Source organism: Phacochoerus africanus, chromosome 3, assembly GCF_016906955.1.
Source record: "Phacochoerus africanus isolate WHEZ1 chromosome 3, ROS_Pafr_v1, whole genome shotgun sequence".
Lineage (NCBI taxonomy): Eukaryota > Metazoa > Chordata > Mammalia > Artiodactyla > Suidae > Phacochoerus > Phacochoerus africanus.
This window is the reverse complement of record NC_062546.1, coordinates 149,755,448-149,777,262: the sequence shown is the minus strand read 5'-3', so window position 1 is coordinate 149,777,262 and position 21,815 is coordinate 149,755,448. Positions and strand designations below refer to the sequence as shown.

Sequence of the window (21,815 nt, the reverse complement as noted above, 5' to 3'; positions counted from 1 at the left end):
AAACTCTTAACACTTTTGTGTCTTTCTTTTTCAGATCCCCCAGGACCACCTTCAAATGCACGTGTCACTGATACTACCAAGAAATCTGCTTCTTTGGCATGGGGCAAGCCTCACTATGATGGTGGCCTTGAAATCACTGGCTATGTCGTAGAGCATCAAAAAGTCGGAGAGGATGCCTGGATAAAGGATACAACAGGAACTGCCCTCAGGATCACTGAGTTTGTTGTCCCTGACCTTCAGACTAAAGAAAAATACAACTTTAGAATCAGTGCCATCAATGACGCAGGTGTTGGGGAGCCAGCCGTGATCCCAGATGTTGAAATTGTAGAACGAGAGATGGCTCCTGATTTTGAACTAGATGCCGAGCTTCGAAGAACGCTTGTTGTGAGAGCGGGTCTCAGTATTAGAATATTTGTGCCCATTAAAGGTCGTCCTGCTCCTGAAGTGACATGGACCAAAGACGATATCAACCTTAAAAACCGAGCTAACATCGAGAATACAGAATCATTCACTCTCCTGATTATCCCAGAATGTAACAGATATGACACCGGTAAATTCGTGATGACCATTGAAAACCCTGCTGGAAAGAAAAGTGGCTTTGTTAATGTTAGAGTCTTGGACACCCCAGGACCTGTCCTTAACCTTAGGCCTACTGACATCACAAAGGAGAGTGTCACCCTGCACTGGGACCTCCCTCTGATAGATGGGGGCTCACGTATAACAAACTACATTGTGGAGAAACGAGAAGCAACACGGAAATCTTACTCCACAGTCACCACTAAGTGCCATAAGTGTACATATAAAGTTACTGGCTTATCGGAAGGATGTGAATACTTCTTCAGAGTGATGGCAGAAAATGAATACGGAATTGGGGAGCCAGCAGAAACAACAGAGCCTGTAAGAGCCTCCGAAGCGCCGTCACCACCAGACAGTCTTAACATTATGGACATAACTAAGAGCACAGTCAGCCTGGCGTGGCCTAAACCCAAACACGATGGGGGCAGTAAGATCACTGGCTATGTGATTGAAGCCCAAAGAAAAGGCTCAGACCAGTGGACCCACATCACAACCGTGAAGGGGTTAGAATGTGTTGTGAAGAATCTAACTGAAGGGGAAGAATATACCTTCCAGGTGATGGCAGTGAACAGTGCAGGGAGAAGTGCCCCGAGAGAAAGCAGACCCGTCATTGTCAAGGAGCAGACAATGCTTCCAGAATTGGATCTCCGTGGCATTTATCAGAAATTAGTCATTGCCAAAGCTGGTGACAACATCAAAGTTGAAATTCCAGTGCTTGGTCGACCAAAGCCCACGGTGACATGGAAAAAAGGAGACCAGATTCTTAAACAGACACAGAGAGTTAACTTTGAAAATACAGCAACCTCAACCATCTTAAATATCAATGAGTGTGTAAGAAGTGATAGTGGGCCCTACCCATTAACAGCAAGGAACATCGTGGGAGAGGTTGGGGACGTCATCACCATTCAAGTCCATGATATCCCAGGGCCGCCGACTGGACCAATCAAATTTGATGAAGTTTCATCTGATTTTGTCACCTTCTCTTGGGAGCCACCTGAGAACGACGGCGGTGTGCCAATAAGCAACTACGTGGTAGAAATGCGACAGACGGACAGTACCACATGGGTTGAGTTAGCAACCACCGTCATACGCACTACCTATAAAGCCACTCGCCTCACTACTGGGGTGGAGTATCAATTCCGAGTAAAAGCTCAAAACAGATACGGAGTTGGACCAGGCATCACATCAGCACCTGTAGTCGCCAACTATCCATTTAAGGTTCCTGGGCCTCCTGGTACCCCTCAGGTAACTGCAGTTACCAAAGATTCCATAACAATTAGCTGGCACGAGCCTCTTTCTGATGGTGGAAGCCCCATTTTAGGATATCACATCGAAAGAAAAGAACGAAATGGTATTCTCTGGCAGACTGTGAACAAAACAATAGTACCAGGCAACATTTTCAAATCAAGTGGACTTACAGATGGTATTGCTTATGAATTCCGGGTGATCGCAGAAAACATGGCAGGCAAAAGCAAGCCGAGCAAACCATCTGAACCTATGTTAGCTCTGGATCCCATTGACCCACCTGGGAAACCAGTTCCTCTAAATATTACTAGAAACACAGTGACACTTAAATGGGCTAAGCCTGAGTATACTGGAGGCTTTAAAATTACCAGTTACATAGTCGAAAAGAGAGACCTTCCTAATGGACGGTGGCTAAAGGCCAACTTCAGCAACATCTTGGAGAATGAATTTACAGTCAGCGGTCTAACAGAAGATGCCGCATATGAATTCCGCGTGATTGCCAAAAATGCTGCTGGTGCTATTAGCCCACCATCCGAACCATCAGATGCTATCACATGCAAGGATGACATTGAGGCACCAAGGATAATGGTAGACGTCAAATTTAAGGACACAATCATATTAAAAGCAGGTGAAGCATTCAAGCTGGAAGCTGACGTTTCAGGTCGCCCACCTCCAACAATGGAATGGACCAAAGATGGAAAGGAGCTTGAAAACACAGCCAAATTAGAAATTAAAATTGCAGATTTCTCTACTAATCTGGTAAACAAGGATTCACTAAGAAGGGATGGTGGCGCCTATGTCCTTACAGCAACTAATCCCGGTGGTTTTGCCAAACACATTTTCAATGTTAAAGTTCTTGATAGACCAGGCCCACCTGAAGGACCTTTGGCTGTATCTGAAGTGACATCAGAAAAATGTGTATTGTCATGGTTGCCTCCACTGGATGATGGAGGCGCCAAAATTGATTATTACGTGGTTCAGAAACGTGAAACCAGCAGATTGGCATGGACGAACGTAGCCTCCGAAGTGCAAGTCACAAAACTAAAGGTCACTAAACTGTTGAAAGGCAATGAATACATATTCCGTGTGATGGCTGTAAATAAATATGGGGTTGGAGAGCCACTGGAATCAGAGCCTGTGCTTGCAGTAGATCCTTATGGACCTCCTGATCCACCCAAAAACCCTGAAGTTACAACTATTACTAAAGATTCCATGGTTGTCTGCTGGGGACATCCTGACTCTGATGGTGGAAGTGAAATCATCAATTACATTGTGGAACGGCGCGACAAAGCTGGCCAACGGTGGGTGAAATGCAACAAAAAAACCCTTACTGATTTAAGATATAAAGTGTCTGGACTGACAGAGGGACATGAATACGAGTTCCGGATCATGGCTGAGAACGCTGCTGGAATCAGTGCACCAAGTGCCACCAGTCCATTTTATAAAGCTTGTGATGCTGTGTTTAAACCGGGCCCACCAGGTAACCCACGTGTCTTAGATACAAGCAGATCATCCATTTCAATTGCTTGGAACAAACCTATCTATGATGGTGGTTCCGAGATCACTGGGTATATGGTTGAGATCGCCCTGCCAGAAGAAGACGAATGGAAGGTTGTCACACCACCAGCCGGGCTCAAGGCAACCTCTTACACCATCACCAACCTTGTAGAGAATCAGGAATATAAAATCCGCATCTATGCCATGAATTCTGAAGGCATCGGGGAACCAGCGCTTGTTCCTGGAACTCCAAAGGCTGAAGACAGGATGCTGCCTCCAGAGATTGAACTGGATGCTGACCTGCGCAAAGTTGTTATTATAAGAGCTTGCTGTACCCTGAGACTCTTTGTTCCAATCAAAGGAAGACCTGCACCAGAGGTGAAGTGGACCCGGGAACATGGGGAATCTTTAGATAAAGCTAGCATTGAATCCACAAGCTCTTATACCCTGCTGATCGTTGGAAACGTAAACAGATTTGACAGTGGCAAATACATACTAACTATAGAGAACAGCTCAGGCAGCAAGTCTGCATTTGTCAACGTCAGAGTGCTAGATACACCAGGCCCTCCACAGGATCTGAAGGTAAAGGAGGTCACTAAGACATCGGCCACACTCACATGGGAGCCTCCTCTGCTTGATGGAGGTTCAAAAATAAAGAACTATATTGTTGAAAAGCGGGAATCCACAAGGAAAGCATATTCAACTGTTGCAACAAATTGCCACAAGACTTCCTGGAAGGTAGACCAGCTCCAAGAAGGCTGTAGTTACTACTTCAGGGTTCTTGCTGAAAATGAATATGGCATCGGGCTGCCAGCTGAAACCGCAGAATCTGTAAAAGCATCAGAAAGACCTCTCCCTCCAGGAAAAATAACTTTGGTGGATGTCACAAGAAATAGCGTGTCACTCTCTTGGGAGAAACCTGAGCATGATGGAGGCAGCCGAATTCTAGGCTACATTGTAGAGATGCAGAGCAAAGGCAGTGACAAATGGGTCACATGTGCCACAGTCAAAGTCACTGAAGCCACTATTACTGGATTAATTCAGGGTGAAGAGTACTCTTTCCGTGTTTCAGCTCAGAATGAAAAGGGCATCAGCGATCCAAGACAACTGAGTGTGCCAGTGATTGCCAAAGATCTTGTCATTCCACCAGCCTTCAAACTCCTGTTCAATACTTACACCGTACTGGCAGGTGAAGACCTAAAAGTTGACGTTCCGTTCATTGGACGCCCTATACCAGCTGTAACCTGGCATAAAGATGACGTGCCACTGAAGCAGACAACCAGAGTAAATGCAGAGAGCACAGAAAATAACTCACTGCTGACGATAAAGGAGGCCTGCCGAGAAGATGTTGGACATTACGTAGTTAAGCTGACTAACTCGGCTGGTGAAGCTACTGAAACCCTTAATATTATCGTTCTTGACAAACCAGGGCCTCCAACAGGACCAGTTAAAATGGAGGAAGTGACTGCTGACAGCATCACTCTCTCCTGGGGCCCACCTAAGTATGATGGTGGAAGTTCTATCAATAACTACATTGTAGAAAAACGGGACACATCCACAACCACCTGGCATATTGTGTCAGCTACTGTTGCAAGGACTACAATAAAAGCTTGCAGATTAAAGACTGGATGTGAATATCAGTTCAGGATTGCCGCTGAAAACAGATATGGAAAGAGCACCTATCTCACTTCAGAGCCTATTGTAGCCCAGTATCCATTCAAAGTTCCTGGTCCCCCTGGCACACCGTTCGTGACACACTCCTCCAGGGACAGCATGGAAGTACAGTGGAACGAGCCAGTCAGTGATGGAGGCAGCAAAGTCATTGGCTATCATCTAGAACGCAAGGAAAGAAACAACATCCTCTGGGTCAAATTGAACAAGACACCTATTCCTCAAACCAAGTTTAAAACAACTGGCCTAGACGAAGGCATTGAATATGAATTCAGAGTCTCCGCAGAGAACATTGTGGGCATCGGCAAGCCAAGTAAAGTGTCAGAATGCTACACAGCCCGTGATCCATGTGACCCACCAGGAAAGCCTGAGGCAATCATTGTCACGAGGAATTCTGTGACTCTTCAGTGGAAGAAACCCACTTATGATGGTGGAAGCAAGATCACTGGTTATATTGTTGAGAAGAAAGAACTGCCTGAGGGCCGCTGGATGAAAGCCAGTTTTACCAATGTCATTGACACTCAGTTTGAAGTAACTGGCCTAGTTGAAGATAACAGATATGAGTTCCGGGTTATAGCTCGTAATGCTGCAGGAGTGTTTAGTGAGCCTTCAGAAAGTACAGGGGCAATAACAGTAAGAGACGAGGTAGAACCACCACGAATTCGTATGGATCCAAAATACAAAGACACAATTGTGGTTCATGCTGGTGAGTTATTCAAGATTGATGCAGATATCTATGGCAAACCAATACCAACCACTCAGTGGATAAAAGGTGATCAGGAGCTTTCAAATACAGCTCGATTAGAAATAAAGAGCACTGATTTTGCCACCAGTCTCAGTGTTAAAGATGCAGTGCGTGTCGACAGTGGAAATTACATACTGAAGGCCAAAAATGTTGCGGGAGAGAAATCAGTTACTGTAAATGTCAAAGTTCTTGATAGACCAGGGCCACCCGAAGGACCTATTGTTATATCAGGAGTTACAGCAGAAAAATGCACACTAGCTTGGAAACCCCCACTGCAAGATGGTGGCAGTGATATCATAAATTATATCGTGGAAAGGAGAGAAACCAGCCGCTTGGTTTGGACTGTGGTTGATGCCAATGTGCAGACCCTCAGCTGCAAGGTTACTAAGCTTCTTGAAGGCAATGAATATATTTTCCGTATAATGGCTGTAAACAAATATGGTGTTGGTGAACCTCTTGAATCCGAGCCGGTAATTGCCAAAAATCCATTCGTAGTGCCAGATGCACCAAAGGCTCCAGAAATCACAGCAGTGACAAAGGACTCAATGATCGTTGTATGGGAAAGGCCAGCATCTGATGGTGGCAGTGAAATTCTCGGATATGTGCTTGAAAAGCGGGATAAAGAGGGCATCAGATGGACAAGATGCCACAAACGTCTTATAGGGGAATTGCGCTTGAGAGTAACTGGACTCTTAGAAAATCACAACTATGAATTCAGAGTCTCAGCCGAGAATGCTGCTGGACTTAGCGAACCAAGCCCGCCTTCTGCTTACCAAAAGGCTTGTGATCCTATTTATAAACCAGGACCTCCAAACAATCCCAAAGTCATTGATATTACCAGATCTTCCGTCTTCCTTTCTTGGGGCAAACCAATCTATGACGGTGGCTGTGAAATCCAAGGATACATTGTTGAAAAATGTGACGTGAGTGTTGGTGAATGGACAATGTGCACTCCACCAACAGGAATCAACAAAACAAACATAGAAGTAGAGAAGCTGCTAGAAAAGCATGAGTACAACTTCCGTATCTGTGCTATTAACAAAGCTGGAGTTGGAGAACATGCTGATGTCCCTGGACCTGTTATAGTTGAAGAAAAAATGGAAGCACCGGACCTTGATCTTGACATGGAACTGAGGAAAATTATAAATATAAGGGCAGGTGGCTCCTTAAGGTTATTTGTTCCTATTAAGGGTCGTCCTACACCAGAAGTCAAATGGGGCAAGGTAGATGGTGAAATCCGCGATGCAGCTATAATCGACAGCACTAGCAGCTTCACCTCTCTTGTTCTTGACAATGTTAACCGATATGACAGTGGAAAATATACTCTCACGTTAGAAAACAGCAGTGGAACAAAGTCAGCCTTTGTTACTGTGAGAGTCCTGGACACACCAAGTCCACCTGTTAATCTGAAAGTCACAGAAATCACTAAAGACTCGGTATCAATTACATGGGAACCTCCTTTGCTGGATGGAGGATCCAAAATAAAAAATTACATTGTTGAGAAACGTGAAGCCACAAGAAAATCATATGCAGCAGTTGTAACAAATTGCCATAAGAATTCTTGGAAAATTGATCAACTCCAAGAAGGTTGCAGTTACTACTTTAGAGTCACAGCTGAGAATGAGTATGGTATTGGCCTTCCCGCCCACACAGATGATCCAGTTAAGGTTGCAGAAGTCCCACAACCTCCAGGAAAAATAACTGTGGATGATGTCACCAGAAACAGTGTCTCTTTGAGTTGGACAAAGCCTGAACATGATGGAGGCAGTAAAATCATTCAGTATATTGTGGAAATGCAAGCTAAACACAGTGAGAAATGGTCAGAGTGTGCTCGAGTCAAGTCCCTTGAAGCAGTAATCACCAACCTAACTCAGGGAGAAGAATATCTTTTTAGAGTTGTAGCTGTAAATGAAAAGGGGAGAAGTGATCCAAGGTCTCTTGCAGTTCCAATAGTTGCCAAAGATCTGGTCATTGAGCCAGATGTAAGACCTGGATTTAACACTTACAGTGTACAGGTTGGCCAAGATTTGAAAATAGAAGTGCCAGTTTCTGGACGTCCTAAGCCAACTATTACCTGGACAAAAGATGGTCTTCCACTGAAGCAGACTACAAGAATCAATGTTACTGACTCGCTTGACCTCACTGTACTCAGTATTAAAGAAACTCATAAGGATGATGGTGGACATTATGGAATCACAGTTGCTAATGTTGTTGGTCAGAAGACAGCATCCATTGAAATTATAACTCTAGATAAACCTGATCCTCCAAAAGGACCTGTTAAATTTGATGAAGTCAGTGCCGAAAGTATTACATTATCTTGGGAACCTCCATTATATACAGGAGGCTGCCAGATCACTAATTACATCGTTCAGAAAAGAGACACAACCACCACAATATGGGATGTTGTTTCTGCTACTGTTGCCAGAACTACACTCAAAGTGACCAAACTGAAAACTGGAACAGAATACCAATTCAGAATATTTGCTGAAAACAGATACGGACAAAGCTTTGCCTTGGAATCTGAGCCAATTGTAGCTCAATATCCCTACAAAGAACCAGGCCCTCCAGGCACACCATTTGCCACAGCCATTTCCAAAGACTCCATGGTTATACAGTGGCACGAACCAGTCAATAATGGTGGAAGCCCAATCATAGGTTACCACCTTGAGAGAAAGGAAAGAAACAGTATTTTGTGGACAAAAGTCAACAAAACTATCATCCATGACACCCAGTTTAAAGCAGTAAATCTTGAAGAAGGCATTGAATATGAGTTCAGAGTTTATGCTGAAAATATTGTGGGTGTAGGCAAAGCAAGCAAGAATTCCGAGTGCTATGTAGCCAGAGATCCCTGTGACCCACCAGGAACCCCAGAAGCAATAATAGTTAAAAGAAATGAGATCACCTTACAATGGACCAAACCTGCTTATGATGGTGGAAGTATAATTACTGGTTACATTGTAGAGAAACGTGATTTGCCTGAGGGTCGCTGGATGAAAGCCAGCTTTACAAATGTCATTGAAACTCAGTTTACTGTATCAGGTCTTACTGAAGATCAAAGATATGAATTCAGAGTCATTGCAAAGAATGCGGCTGGTACAATAAGTAAACCTTCTGACAGTACTGGACCAATTACTGCCAAGGATGAGGTTGAACTCCCAAGAATTTCAATGGATCCAAAATTCAGAGACACAATTGTGGTAAATGCAGGAGAAACATTCAGGCTTGAGGCTGATGTCCATGGAAAGCCTCTACCTACCATTGAATGGTTAAGAGGAGATAAGGAAATTGAAGAATCTGCTAGATTTGAAATAAAGAACACGGATTTCAAGGCTTTACTTATTGTAAAGGATGCCATTAGAATTGACGGAGGACAGTATATTTTACGAGCTTCCAATGTGGCAGGTTCTAAGTCATTCCCAGTAAATGTAAAAGTGTTAGATAGACCAGGCCCTCCAGAAGGGCCAGTCCAGGTTACTGGAGTCACTGCTGAAAAATGTTCTTTATCATGGTCCCCACCACTTCAAGATGGTGGCAGTGACATTTCTCACTATGTTGTTGAAAAGAGAGAAACAAGTCGGCTTGCCTGGACTGTTGTTGCTTCAGAGGTTGTCACCAATTCTCTGAAAGTTACCAAACTCTTAGAGGGGAATGAATATATTTTCCGTATAATGGCTGTCAACAAATACGGTGTCGGAGAGCCTTTGGAATCTGCACCGGTACTAATGAAAAATCCATTTGTGCCTCCTGGACCACCAAAAAGCTTGGAAATCACAAATGTTGCCAAGGACTCCATGACTGTCTGCTGGAACCGTCCAGATAGTGATGGTGGAAGCGAGATTATTGGTTACATTGTAGAGAAAAGAGACAGAAGTGGCATTAGGTGGGTAAAATGTAATAAACGCCGCGTTACAGACTTGCGTCTCAGAGTAACAGGATTAACAGAAGATCATGAGTACGAATTCAGAGTCTCTGCAGAAAATGCTGCTGGGGTTGGAGAACCAAGTTCACCTACAGTTTATTATAAGGCCTGTGATCCTGTGTTCAAACCTGGCCCTCCCACCAATGCACACATTGTAGACACCACTAAAAACTCAATTACACTTGCCTGGGGTAAACCCATCTACGATGGTGGCAGTGAGATCCTGGGATATATAGTAGAAATCTGTAAAGCAGATGAAGAAGAATGGCAAATAGTTACTCCACAGACTGGCCTGAAAGCCACTCGATTTGAAATTTCAAAACTCACTGAACACCAAGAGTATAAAATACGAGTCTGTGCCCTCAATAAAGTCGGTCTAGGTGAGGCTACATCGGTTCCTGGTACTGTGAAACCAGAAGATAAGCTTGAAGCACCTGAACTTGACCTTGACTCTGAATTAAGGAAAGGAATCGTTGTGAGAGCTGGTGGATCTGTCAGAATTCACATTCCATTCAAAGGTCGCCCAACACCTGAGATCACCTGGTCTCGAGAGGAAGGTGAATTCACAGATAAGGTCCAAATTGAAAAAGGAGCAAACTCTACCCAACTATCAATAGATAACTGTGATAGAAATGATGCTGGAAAATATATTCTCAAGCTGGAAAACAGCAGTGGATCTAAATCTGCTTTTGTAACTGTGAAAGTTCTCGACACCCCAGGACCACCACAGAACTTGGCAGTTAAAGAAGTGAAGAAAGATTCTGTCCTTCTCATATGGGAACCACCCATCATTGATGGGGGTGCAAAGATCAAGAACTATGTTATTGACAAACGTGAGTCGACCAGAAAAGCTTATGCCAATGTGAGTAATAAATGCAGCAAAACAAGCTTTAAAGTTGAGAATCTTACAGAAGGAGCCACTTACTACTTTAGAGTAATGGCTGAAAACGAATTTGGAATTGGTGTTCCAGTGGAAACTGTTGATGCTGTGAAAGCTGCCGAACCTCCTTCCCCACCAGGAAAGGTTACACTCACTGATGTATCCCAGACCAGTGCATCACTTATGTGGGAGAAACCTGAGCATGATGGTGGTAGCAGAATCCTGGGGTATGTTGTTGAAATGCAACCCAAAGGAACTGAAAAATGGAGTGTTGTGGCTGAATCTAAAGTCTGCAATGCATCTGTTACCGGTTTGAGTTCTGGACAAGAGTATCAGTTCCGTGTCAAGGCTTACAATGAGAAAGGAAGAAGTGATCCAAGAGTGCTTGGTGTTCCCGTCATAGCCAAGGACTTGACTATACAGCCCAGTTTTCAGTTACCATTCAACACATACACTGTTCAAGCTGGAGAAGATCTTAAAATCGAAATTCCGGTTATTGGCCGACCAAGACCTCAAATTTCATGGGTCAAAGACGGTGAGCTTCTTAAACAGACAACAAGAGTAAATGTTGAGGAAACAGCTACTTCAACTATTTTGCACATTAAAGAAAGTAACAAAGATGACTTTGGAAAATACACCATAACAGCAACAAACAGTGCGGGTACGGCAACCGAAAATCTCAGTATTATCGTTTTGGAAAAGCCTGGACCTCCAGTTGGGCCAGTTCGGTTTGATGAAGTTAGTGCAGACTTTGTGGTCATATCTTGGGAACCCCCAGCCTACACTGGTGGCTGCCAAATAAGCAACTACATTGTAGAGAAGCGAGATACAACGACCACCACTTGGCACATGGTATCGGCAACAGTTGCAAGGACAACAATTAAAATAACCAAGCTGAAAACAGGCAGTGAGTACCAGTTTAGAATTTTTGCAGAAAACAGGTATGGAAAGAGTGCCTCCCTGGATTCGAAACCAGTTATTGTGCAATATCCATTTAAAGAACCAGGACCACCTGGCACTCCTTTTGTGACATCGATCTCAAAAGATCAGATGCTTGTGCAATGGCATGAGCCCGTTAATGATGGCGGTAGCAAAGTTATTGGCTACCATCTTGAACAGAAAGAAAAGAACAGCATTTTATGGATCAAATTAAATAAGACTCCCATTCAAGACACCAAATTCAAAACAACTGGGCTTGACGAAGGCCTCGAGTATGAGTTCAAAGTTTCTGCTGAAAATATTGTTGGCATCGGCAAGCCGAGCAAAGTGTCAGAATGTTATGTTGCTCGTGATCCATGTGATCCACCAGGTCGCCCTGAAGCCATTGTTATTACAAGGAACAACGTCACACTGAAATGGAAGAAACCTGCCTATGATGGTGGCAGCAAAATAACAGGTTATATTGTAGAGAAGAAAGATCTTCCTGATGGCCGTTGGATGAAAGCCAGCTTCACCAATGTATTGGAAACTGAATTTACAGTGAGTGGACTTGTAGAAGACCAAAGATATGAATTTAGAGTAATTGCAAGAAATGCAGCTGGCAACTTTAGTGAACCATCTGAAAGCACTGGTGCCATTACTGCACGAGATGAAATCGATGCACCCAATGCCTCACTGGATCCCAAATATAAAGATGTCATTGTTGTCCATGCAGGAGAGACTTTTGTCCTTGAAGCTGATATTCGTGGCAAACCTATACCTGATATCGTCTGGTTAAAAGATGGAAAAGAACTTGAAGAAACAACAGCCAGGATGGAAATTAAGTCTACTATTCAGAAAACGACGCTTGTTGTCAAAGACTGTATACGTAGTGATGGAGGACAATACATCCTGAAACTCAGCAATGTTGGTGGAACAAAGTCTATTCCCATCACTGTAAAGGTACTTGACAAGCCAGGGCCTCCTGAAGGGCCTCTGAAAGTTTCTGGAGTTACTGCTGAAAAATGTTACCTGGCATGGAACCCACCTTTACACGATGGTGGCGCTAATATTTCACATTACATCATTGAGAAGAGAGAGACAAGCAGACTGTCCTGGACCCAGGTTTCAACTGAAGTACAGGCCCTTAACTACAAAGTCACTAAACTTCTTCCTGGCAATGAGTACATTTTCCGTGTCATGGCCGTGAATAAATATGGAATTGGAGAGCCTCTGGAATCTGAGCCCATCATAGCCCGTAACCCATATAAACCACCAGGTCCTCCTTCACCACCTGAAGTCTCAGCAATCACCAAAGATTCTATGGTTGTAACGTGGGCACGCCCAGCAGATGATGGAGGTGCGGAAATCGAGGGCTACATTCTTGAAAAACGAGATAAGGAAGGCATTCGATGGACCAAGTGCAACAAGAAAACACTAACGGATCTTCGATTCAGGGTAACTGGCCTGACTGAAGGTCATTCCTATGAATTCAGAGTTGCTGCTGAAAATGCAGCTGGCGTGGGTGAACCTAGCGAGCCATCTGTTTATTATCGTGCGTGTGACGCTTTGTATCCACCAGGACCACCAAGTAATCCAAAAGTAACAGACACCTCCAGATCTTCTGTCTCCCTGGCATGGAATAAACCAATTTATGACGGGGGTGCACCTGTTAAGGGCTATGTTGTTGAGGTCAAAGAAGCCACTGCTGATGAATGGACAACATGCACTCCACCAACAGGATTACAAGGAAAGCAATTCACAGTGACTGAGCTTAAAGAAAACACTGAATATAACTTTCGTATTTGTGCCATCAATTCCGAAGGCGTGGGTGAACCTGCAACTATACCTGGTTCGGTTGTTGCTAAAGATAGGCAAGAGCCACCAGAAATAGAACTTGATGCTGATCTCAGAAAGGTGGTCATTCTGCGTGCGAGTGCTACTCTACGCTTATTTGTCACTATCAAAGGTCGACCGGAACCTGAAGTTAAATGGGAAAAGGCCGAAGGCATGCTCACTGACAGGGCCCAGATTGAGGTGACCAGCTCATATACAATGTTGGTAATAGATAACGTTACCAGATTTGACAGTGGTCGGTACAATCTGACACTGGAAAATAACAGTGGCTCTAAAACTGCTTTCGTTAACGTCAGAGTTCTTGACTCACCAAGTGCCCCTGTGAATCTGAATGTAAGAGAAGTGAAGAAAGACTCGGTGACATTGGCTTGGGAACCACCACTTATTGATGGCGGAGCTAAGATTACAAACTACATCGTTGAAAAACGAGAAACTACAAGAAAAGCATATGCTACTGTTACAAACAACTGCACAAAGAACACTTTTAAAATTGAAAATCTGCAAGAAGGATGTTCTTACTACTTCCGAGTCTTGGCTGCCAATGAATATGGGATTGGTTTGCCAGCAGAAACAACTGAACCCGTTAAAGTTTCTGAACCACCCCTCCCACCTGGAAGAGTAACTCTTGTTGACGTGACCCGTAACACAGCTACGATTAAGTGGGAGAAACCAGAAAGTGATGGTGGCAGCAAAATTATAGGTTATGTAGTTGAAATGCAGACTAAAGGGAGTGAAAAATGGAGCACATGCACACAAGTTAAGACTCTAGAAGCAACAATATCTGGCCTGACTGCTGGAGAGGAGTATATCTTCAGGGTAGCTGCAATTAATGAAAAAGGAAAAAGTGATCCAAGACAACTGGGAGTACCTGTAATTGCAAGAGACATTGAAATAAAGCCTTCGGTTGAGCTTCCTTTCAATACTTTCAATGTAAAGGCCAGAGACCAACTGAAGATTGATGTTCCATTTAAAGGAAGACCTCAGGCGACTGTAAGCTGGAAAAAAGATGGTCAGACTCTTAAAGAGACAACTAGAGTCAATGTTTCTTCTTCAAAGACTGTAACATCACTAATTATTAAGGAAGCATCAAGGGAAGATGTTGGAACGTATGAATTATGTGTTTCAAACAGTGCTGGATCTATAACAGTTCCTATTACCGTAATTGTCCTTGACAGACCAGGACCTCCTGGACCTATTCATATTGATGAGGTTAGTTGTGACAATATAACCATTTCTTGGAATCCTCCAGAATATGATGGCGGCTGCCAGATTAGCAATTACATTGTTGAAAAGAGAGAAACCACCTCTACAACGTGGCATGTGGTTTCACAAGCAGTTGCAAGAACATCCATCAAGATAGTTCGTCTGGTAACAGGAAGTGAGTATCAGTTCCGTGTCTGTGCAGAAAACCGCTATGGAAAGAGCTCCTACAGTGACTCTCCAGCTGTTGTTGCAGAGTATCCATTCAGCCCCCCTGGTCCTCCTGGTACTCCTAGAGTTGTGCATGCCACAAAATCCACCATGGTGGTAACCTGGCAAGTGCCAGTTAATGATGGAGGAAGTCAAGTACTTGGCTATCACCTTGAGTATAAAGAAAGAAGCAGCATTCTTTGGTCAAAAGCAAATAAAATCCTCATCACTGATACTCAAATGAAAGTTTCTGGCCTTGATGAAGGACTCATGTATGAGTATCGTGTATATGCTGAGAATATTGCTGGAATCGGTAAATGCAGTAAATCTTGTGAGCCAGTCCCTGCAAGAGATCCTTGTGACCCTCCTGGACAACCTGAAGTCACAAATATCACGAGAAAATCAGTGTCACTTAAATGGTCTAAGCCACGTTATGATGGTGGAGCTAAGATCACGGGATACATTATTGAACGTAGAGAACTACCAGATGGCCGATGGCTGAAGTGCAATTTTACTAACGTACAAGAAACATACTTTGAAGTAACCGAACTTACGGAAGATCAGCGTTATGAATTCCGTGTTTTTGCAAAGAATGCTGCTGACTCAGTTAGTGAGCCCTCTGAATCTACTGGACCTATTACAGTTAAAGACGATGTTGAGGCTCCAAGAATTATGATGGATGTCAAGTTCCGAGATGTTATTGTTGTCAAAGCTGGAGAGGTCCTTAAGATAAATGCAGACGTTGCAGGGCGACCACTGCCAGTAATTTCCTGGGCCAAGGATGGTGTAGAAATAGAAGAGAGGGCAAGAACAGAAATCGTCTCAACAGACTATAATACTTTGCTGACAGTGAAAGACTGTGTCCGACGAGACTCTGGGCAGTATGTGCTAACAGTGAAGAACGTTGCAGGAACTCGGTCTATGGCAGTTAATTGCAAGGTACTTGATAAGCCTGGCCCACCAGCAGGACCACTTCAAATAACTGGCCTCACCGCTGAGAAATGCTCTCTTTCCTGGGGACCACCCCAAGAAGATGGTGGCGCAGCTATTGACTATTACATTGTAGAAAAACGCGAGACAAGCCACCTTGCATGGACAATATGTGAAGGAGAGTTAAGGACAACATCCTGTAAAGTAACTAAGTTACTCAAAGGCAATGAATACATCTTTAGAGTGACAGGTGTTAATAAATATGGTGTTGGCGAGCCCCTGGAGAGTGTGGCTGTAAAGGCATTAGATCCATTTACAGTTCCAAGTCCACCCACGTCTTTGGAAATTACATCTGTGACCAAAGAGTTCATGACACTTTGCTGGTCAAGGCCAGAGAGTGATGGAGGCAGTGAAATCTCTGGATACATAATTGAGAGGCGAGAGAAGAACAGCCTGCGCTGGGTGCGTGTAAACAAGAGGCCAGTTTATGATCTGAGAGTGAAATCAACAGGACTTCGGGAAGGATGTGAATATGAGTACCGGGTGTATGCAGAAAATGCTGCAGGCCTAAGCCTTCCGAGTGAAACCTCTCCCTTAGTTCGGGCAGAAGATCCAGTATTCTTACCATCTCCTCCATCCAAACCAGAAATCGTGGACTCTGGCAAGACCAACATAACAATTAGCTGGGTTAAGCCCTTATTTGATGGTGGCACCCCAATAATTGGATACACTGTAGAATACAAAAAATCCAGTGAAACTGACTGGCACACTGCCATTCAGAACTTCAGGGGCACAGAGTACACAGCAAGTGGACTAACCACAGGAACCGAATACGTTTTCAGAGTAAGATCTATCAATAAGGTTGGAACTAGTGATCCCAGTGATAGCTCCGATCCCCAGATAGCAAAGGAAAGAGAAGAAGAGCCTGTATTTGACCTTGACAGTGAAATGAAGAAGACCTTGATTGTCAAGGCCGGCTCCTCATTTACCATGACTGTGCCTTTCCGAGGAAGACCAGTACCCAGCGTCTCCTGGAGTAAACCAGACACTGACCTCCGCACTAGAGCTTATATTGACTCCACAGACTCTCGCACATCACTGACTATTGAAAATGCCAACAGAAATGATTCTGGAAAATACACATTAACAATTCAGAATATTTTGAACGCTGCTTCACTGACCTTAGTCGTCAAGGTCTTAGATTCTCCTGGTCCTCCAGCCGGTGTTACCGTACGCGATATAACCAAAGAGTCTGCAGTGTTAGCCTGGGATGTTCCTGAAAACGATGGTGGAGCACCAGTGAAGAATTACCACATAGAAAAACGGGAGGCCAGTAAGAAAGCATGGGTCTCGGTAACCAACAACTGTAACCGCCTCTCCTACAAAATCACCAACTTACAAGAAGGAGCGATATACTACTTCAGAGTCTCTGGAGAAAATGAGTTTGGTGTTGGTGTACCAGCTGAAACGAAGGAAGGAGTAAAAATAACAGGTATGTTTTAAGAGTAAAGAAAACCTACATGTCCATGTTAATTTTCCTAGAATAGTATGAATCATGCTAATTATTGTTTAATAGTAAATGCGGTTTGGTTCACATCTTGAACAATTTATACTATAGCACAAAATGAAATTCTACCAATCAAGTTTTTCATTGATTTTAAAACAGTAGAAATTGGAGTTCCCATTGTGGTTCAGCAGAAATGAATCTGACTCGTATCCATGAGGACACAGGTTCAATCCCTGGCCTTGCTCAGTGGGTTAAGGATCCGGCATTGCTGTGAGCTATGGTGTAGGTCACAGAGGCTGCTCAGATCGGGCATTGCTGTGCCTGTGGCATAGCCTGAGGACCTCCATATGCCATGGGTGTGGCCCTAAAAAGACCAATAAGTAAATAAGTAAATACGTAGAAATTTACATAGTTGGAATTTGATAATATACGTTGAATTTAAGTATAAGTGAATTTGACTGCACCACATGTAGAGTGTGTGGATGCAGAAATTGTATGATGATATTTCTTATAAGATTTTCATCTCATTCCTCATTTTTAGACCCATGATAAATTTGGGATACATTTTATCCTTTAATTTGATCATCTGACACTTATTGGATTTGAATGCTACAACTTGAAATGACAACAAAGCCTGGGAAAGTTTCTTGTGGCTCAGAAGCCAAACATTTTTTTTTTCCTTTTAACAATGCAGGAGGAACATAGGTAGGGGGGAAAAAATGTTGTAATAATCTTCCCTTTCTTTTGATGTTTTACTTTCTTAGAAAAACCAAGCCCACCTGAAAGACTTGGAGTAACAAGTGTATCCAAAGATAGTGTTTCCCTGGCCTGGCTGAAGCCGGAACACGATGGTGGAAGCAGAATTGTACATTATGTCATCGAAACACTAGAAAAGGGACAGAAAAATTGGGTGAGATGTGCAGTGGTGAAGTCAACCCATCATGTTGTTTCTGGTCTGAGAGAGAATTCTGAATACTTTTTCCGGGTGTTTGCTGAAAATCAAGCTGGTTTGAGTGATCCAAGAGAGCTTCTGCTTCCTGTCCTTGTTAAGGAGCAGCTTGGTAAGTCTAACTTCCTGTAGAAGCAAAATGTGAAATCACTTGCATTAAGTTAATTTTCAAAAACTTTTCACCTTCATCTTCCATACTCTTATTTTGCAGAACCGCCTGAAATTGACATGAAGAATTTCCCAAGTCATACTGTCTATGTGAGAGCTGGTTCAAACCTTAAAGTTGACATTCCAATTTCTGGGAAACCACTGCCCAAAGTGACCCTATCAAGAGATGGTATCCTGCTGAAAGCGACCATGAGATTTAATACTGAAATTACTGCTGAGAACCTGACCATCAATCTCAAAGAAAGTGTTGCTGCTGATGCTGGAAGGTATGAGATCACAGCCTCCAACTCCAGCGGAACAACCAAAGCTTCCATTAACATCGTCGTACTGGACAGACCTGGGCCTCCAACTGGCCCCGTTGTGATTAGTGATGTAACTGAAGAGAGCGTGACTCTCAAATGGGAGCCACCCAAGTATGACGGAGGAAGTCAGGTTACCAACTACATCGTACTCAGGAGAGAGACAAGTACTGCAGTATGGACTGAGGTATCTGCAACAGTGGCAAGAACCACGATTAAAATCATGAAACTGACCACAGGAGAAGAATACCAATTCCGCATCAAGGCAGAAAACCGCTTTGGCATCAGCGATCACATAGATTCTGCTTGTGTGGTTGTCAAACTACCATACAGTAAGTGGTCAAACTTTTCAAAGACCCTGGGTTTCTGTTTACATAAATGTTTTAAATGCCTGTATTAACCTATGTTTCTCACTCTTGTAGCCACACCCGGACCGCCATCTACACCATGGGTCACTAACGTCACCCGAGAAAGCATCACCGTGGGCTGGCATGAACCAGTATCCAATGGAGGCAGTGCAGTTATAGGCTATCACCTGGAAATGAAAGACAGAAACAGCATCTTATGGCAAAAAGCCAACAAAATCGTCATCCGCACAACTCACTTCAAAGTCACAACCGTCAGTGCTGGGCTTATCTATGAATTCAGGGTATATGCAGAAAATGCTGCTGGTATTGGAAAACCCAGCCATCCTTCTGAACCAGTCCTAGCCATTGATGCCTGCGGTAAGTATTTGTCCCAAAAAGGATGGTCCTGACTACTTAACATGGCAAACCTCATTTCAGAAAAGCAAAATAATGTTGACGATAGTGCCACTAATCTGCTTTCTGTTATTACCACAGAACCCCCAAGAAATGTCCGTATCACTGATATTTCAAAGAACTCTGTCAACCTTTCCTGGCAACAACCAGCTTTTGATGGAGGAAGCAAGATCACAGGCTACATCGTTGAGAGAAGAGACCTTCCAGATGGCAGATGGGCCAAGGCCAGCTTCACCAATGTTACAGAGACTCAATTCACCGTCTCTGGCTTGACTCAGAATTCCCAGTATGAATTCCGTGTCTTTTCTAGAAATGCCGTTGGTTCCATCAGCAATCCATCAGAGGTTGTGGGCCCCATTACGTGCATCGACTCTTATGGTAGGCATTTTTAGCACTTTGAATCCCAACAGCAATTGAAATCAATATTTTGTCTTATTTTTTCTGGTCCTAATCTGTAGGATAACTCTTACTATGTACCTTGTTAGATTTTTAGAAGAAATTATGACTTAGCTGGGAGTCTTAGGAAAATTCCATAACCCCTCCAGGCCATTTGACCTAATTGTAGAATATGAGATTTGGACTATGGGATAGCTAAAGGCCTTTCCCACTTCAACCTTGTATGGTTCTTTGATTATATGAGTTGGCACTTTCACTCTTTTATTTAAAATTTTCAGAGTCAATAATTAAAACCATGACTGAATTTATTCAGAGAACATTCCTCTTAAATAAGTGCAAGACTCAACAGTGGCATAATGCAGGTGATATTAGCAGCACCTAATTTTTACTGGGTGCCTTCCATGAATTTTCTCCCCTAATTCTAATAGCCTTAATATTATCCCACTTTATAGATGAGAAACTGAGGGTTAGAGCAGTTACATAACCTTCCCCCAATATCAAGTGGCTCATTAATGATTGAATGGGGATTCCATCAGACTCCAAAATGTTCTCTATATTGCCATCAGTCCATAAATACACATACTTGACCATTCTGTAAAATAAGTGGCACATTCAACTCAACAGTGGTTTAAAAATTAAAATTCATGAGCATTAGGTACCTTGTGACACTCTTTCTAAAAGTCCTCTATTTTCAAGGTGGGGTCCCCATGGTGTCTGAGCAAAAGTGTCTACTCCCATCCTCATGATGAGAATCCTAGGGCTTCTCTTTATGAGCCAGGCCTTGTGAACCCTGAATCGGTATTTGGGAGACTGTGAAGCAAGTCAAATTTAATTCTGTTTCTCAAAAATTCTGCGCAGCCCGGAAGAAAATTCATCCACGGAAGTAAATAGCTCTGTGAGTCGAGAATTCAGAATTCAAGGGTCTGATGTGAACTGCCCCCACTTGGATACCAGTGAACTAGACAAGAGAAATAAAAAGAACCAGATGTAGCTAGAGAAAGGAGAACTTAGAATAAATACATATATATAGCACAGCTTCTTCAATGACGCTCTTACTGCTGTATCCTATTTCATCACTGGTATAAAATACCTGACAGACTTTAAAATACATTTCAAAGGCAGTTAAGTCCCTGTGAAATTAGTGCAGTGTTGTTGGGATATGGAACTTGCTCATAATCTTTCTTCCCATCTGAGACTGAAGAGTGGCTTGTAAAATTTAAGTGTAAAATATAAATAGGATTGGAACTACTACATATTATTTAATAAAGGCTAATGGGCTTACTTTGAAGTTGTTGCAATTTATCTCCTTGTCCTTGTGATCTTTTAAATATTTCTCATCTGTTTTTCTTACAGGTGGACCTGTAATTGATTTGCCTCTAGAATATACAGAAGTGGTCAAATACAGAGCAGGTACATCTGTGAAGCTCAGAGCTGGTATTTCTGGTAAACCTGAGCCTACAATTGAGTGGTATAAAGATGATAAAGAGTTACAAACCAATGCACTGGTGTGTGTCGAAAATACCACTGACCTTGCATCTATACTCATCAAAGATGCAAATCGCCTTAATAGTGGAAGCTACGAATTGAAACTAAGGAATGCTATGGGCTCAGCCTCAGCCACCATCAGAGTGCAGATCCTTGGTAGGTGCTTAATACAGGCAAACATTATATTTTGTTTGCCTAAAACTTGAAAATTCTAAATTAGAAGCCTCTGTAGATTTACAATATACCATGTTGTTCTTTCATCGACAGACAAACCAGGACCTCCGAGTGGACCAATTGAATTTAAGACCGTCACTGCCGAAAAGATAACTCTTCTCTGGGGGCCTCCAGCAGATGATGGTGGTGCAAAAATCACGCACTACATTGTGGAAAAGCGTGAGACAAGCCGCGTCGTGTGGTCCATGGTGTCTGAAAATCTGGAAGAGTGCATCATTACGACCACCAAAATTATCAAAGGAAATGAATACATCTTCCGGGTTCGCGCCGTGAACAAATATGGAATTGGTGATGCACTGGAATCTCACCCCGTGGTTGCAAAGAATGCATTTGGTGAGACATGATTTCATTAGAAAACTAAAATCAAA

General features: G+C 43.2%; 1 protein-coding gene across 2 annotated transcripts in view; it reads left to right on the top strand.

Moving 5' to 3' along the window:
* TTN (titin) overlaps positions 1-21,815 on the top strand; it is a 274,931-nt gene that overhangs the window by 224,873 nt on the left and 28,243 nt on the right. For both annotated transcript variants that reach the window (XM_047772981.1, XM_047772982.1), the window contains 7 exons: positions 35-17,140; positions 17,920-18,216; positions 18,316-18,903; positions 18,994-19,296; positions 19,414-19,710; positions 21,082-21,369; positions 21,481-21,780. In XM_047772981.1, the coding sequence (XP_047628937.1) occupies positions 35-17,140; positions 17,920-18,216; positions 18,316-18,903; positions 18,994-19,296; positions 19,414-19,710; positions 21,082-21,369; positions 21,481-21,780 (19,179 nt within the window). The remainder of the gene's footprint in view (positions 1-34; positions 17,141-17,919; positions 18,217-18,315; positions 18,904-18,993; positions 19,297-19,413; positions 19,711-21,081; positions 21,370-21,480; positions 21,781-21,815) is intronic.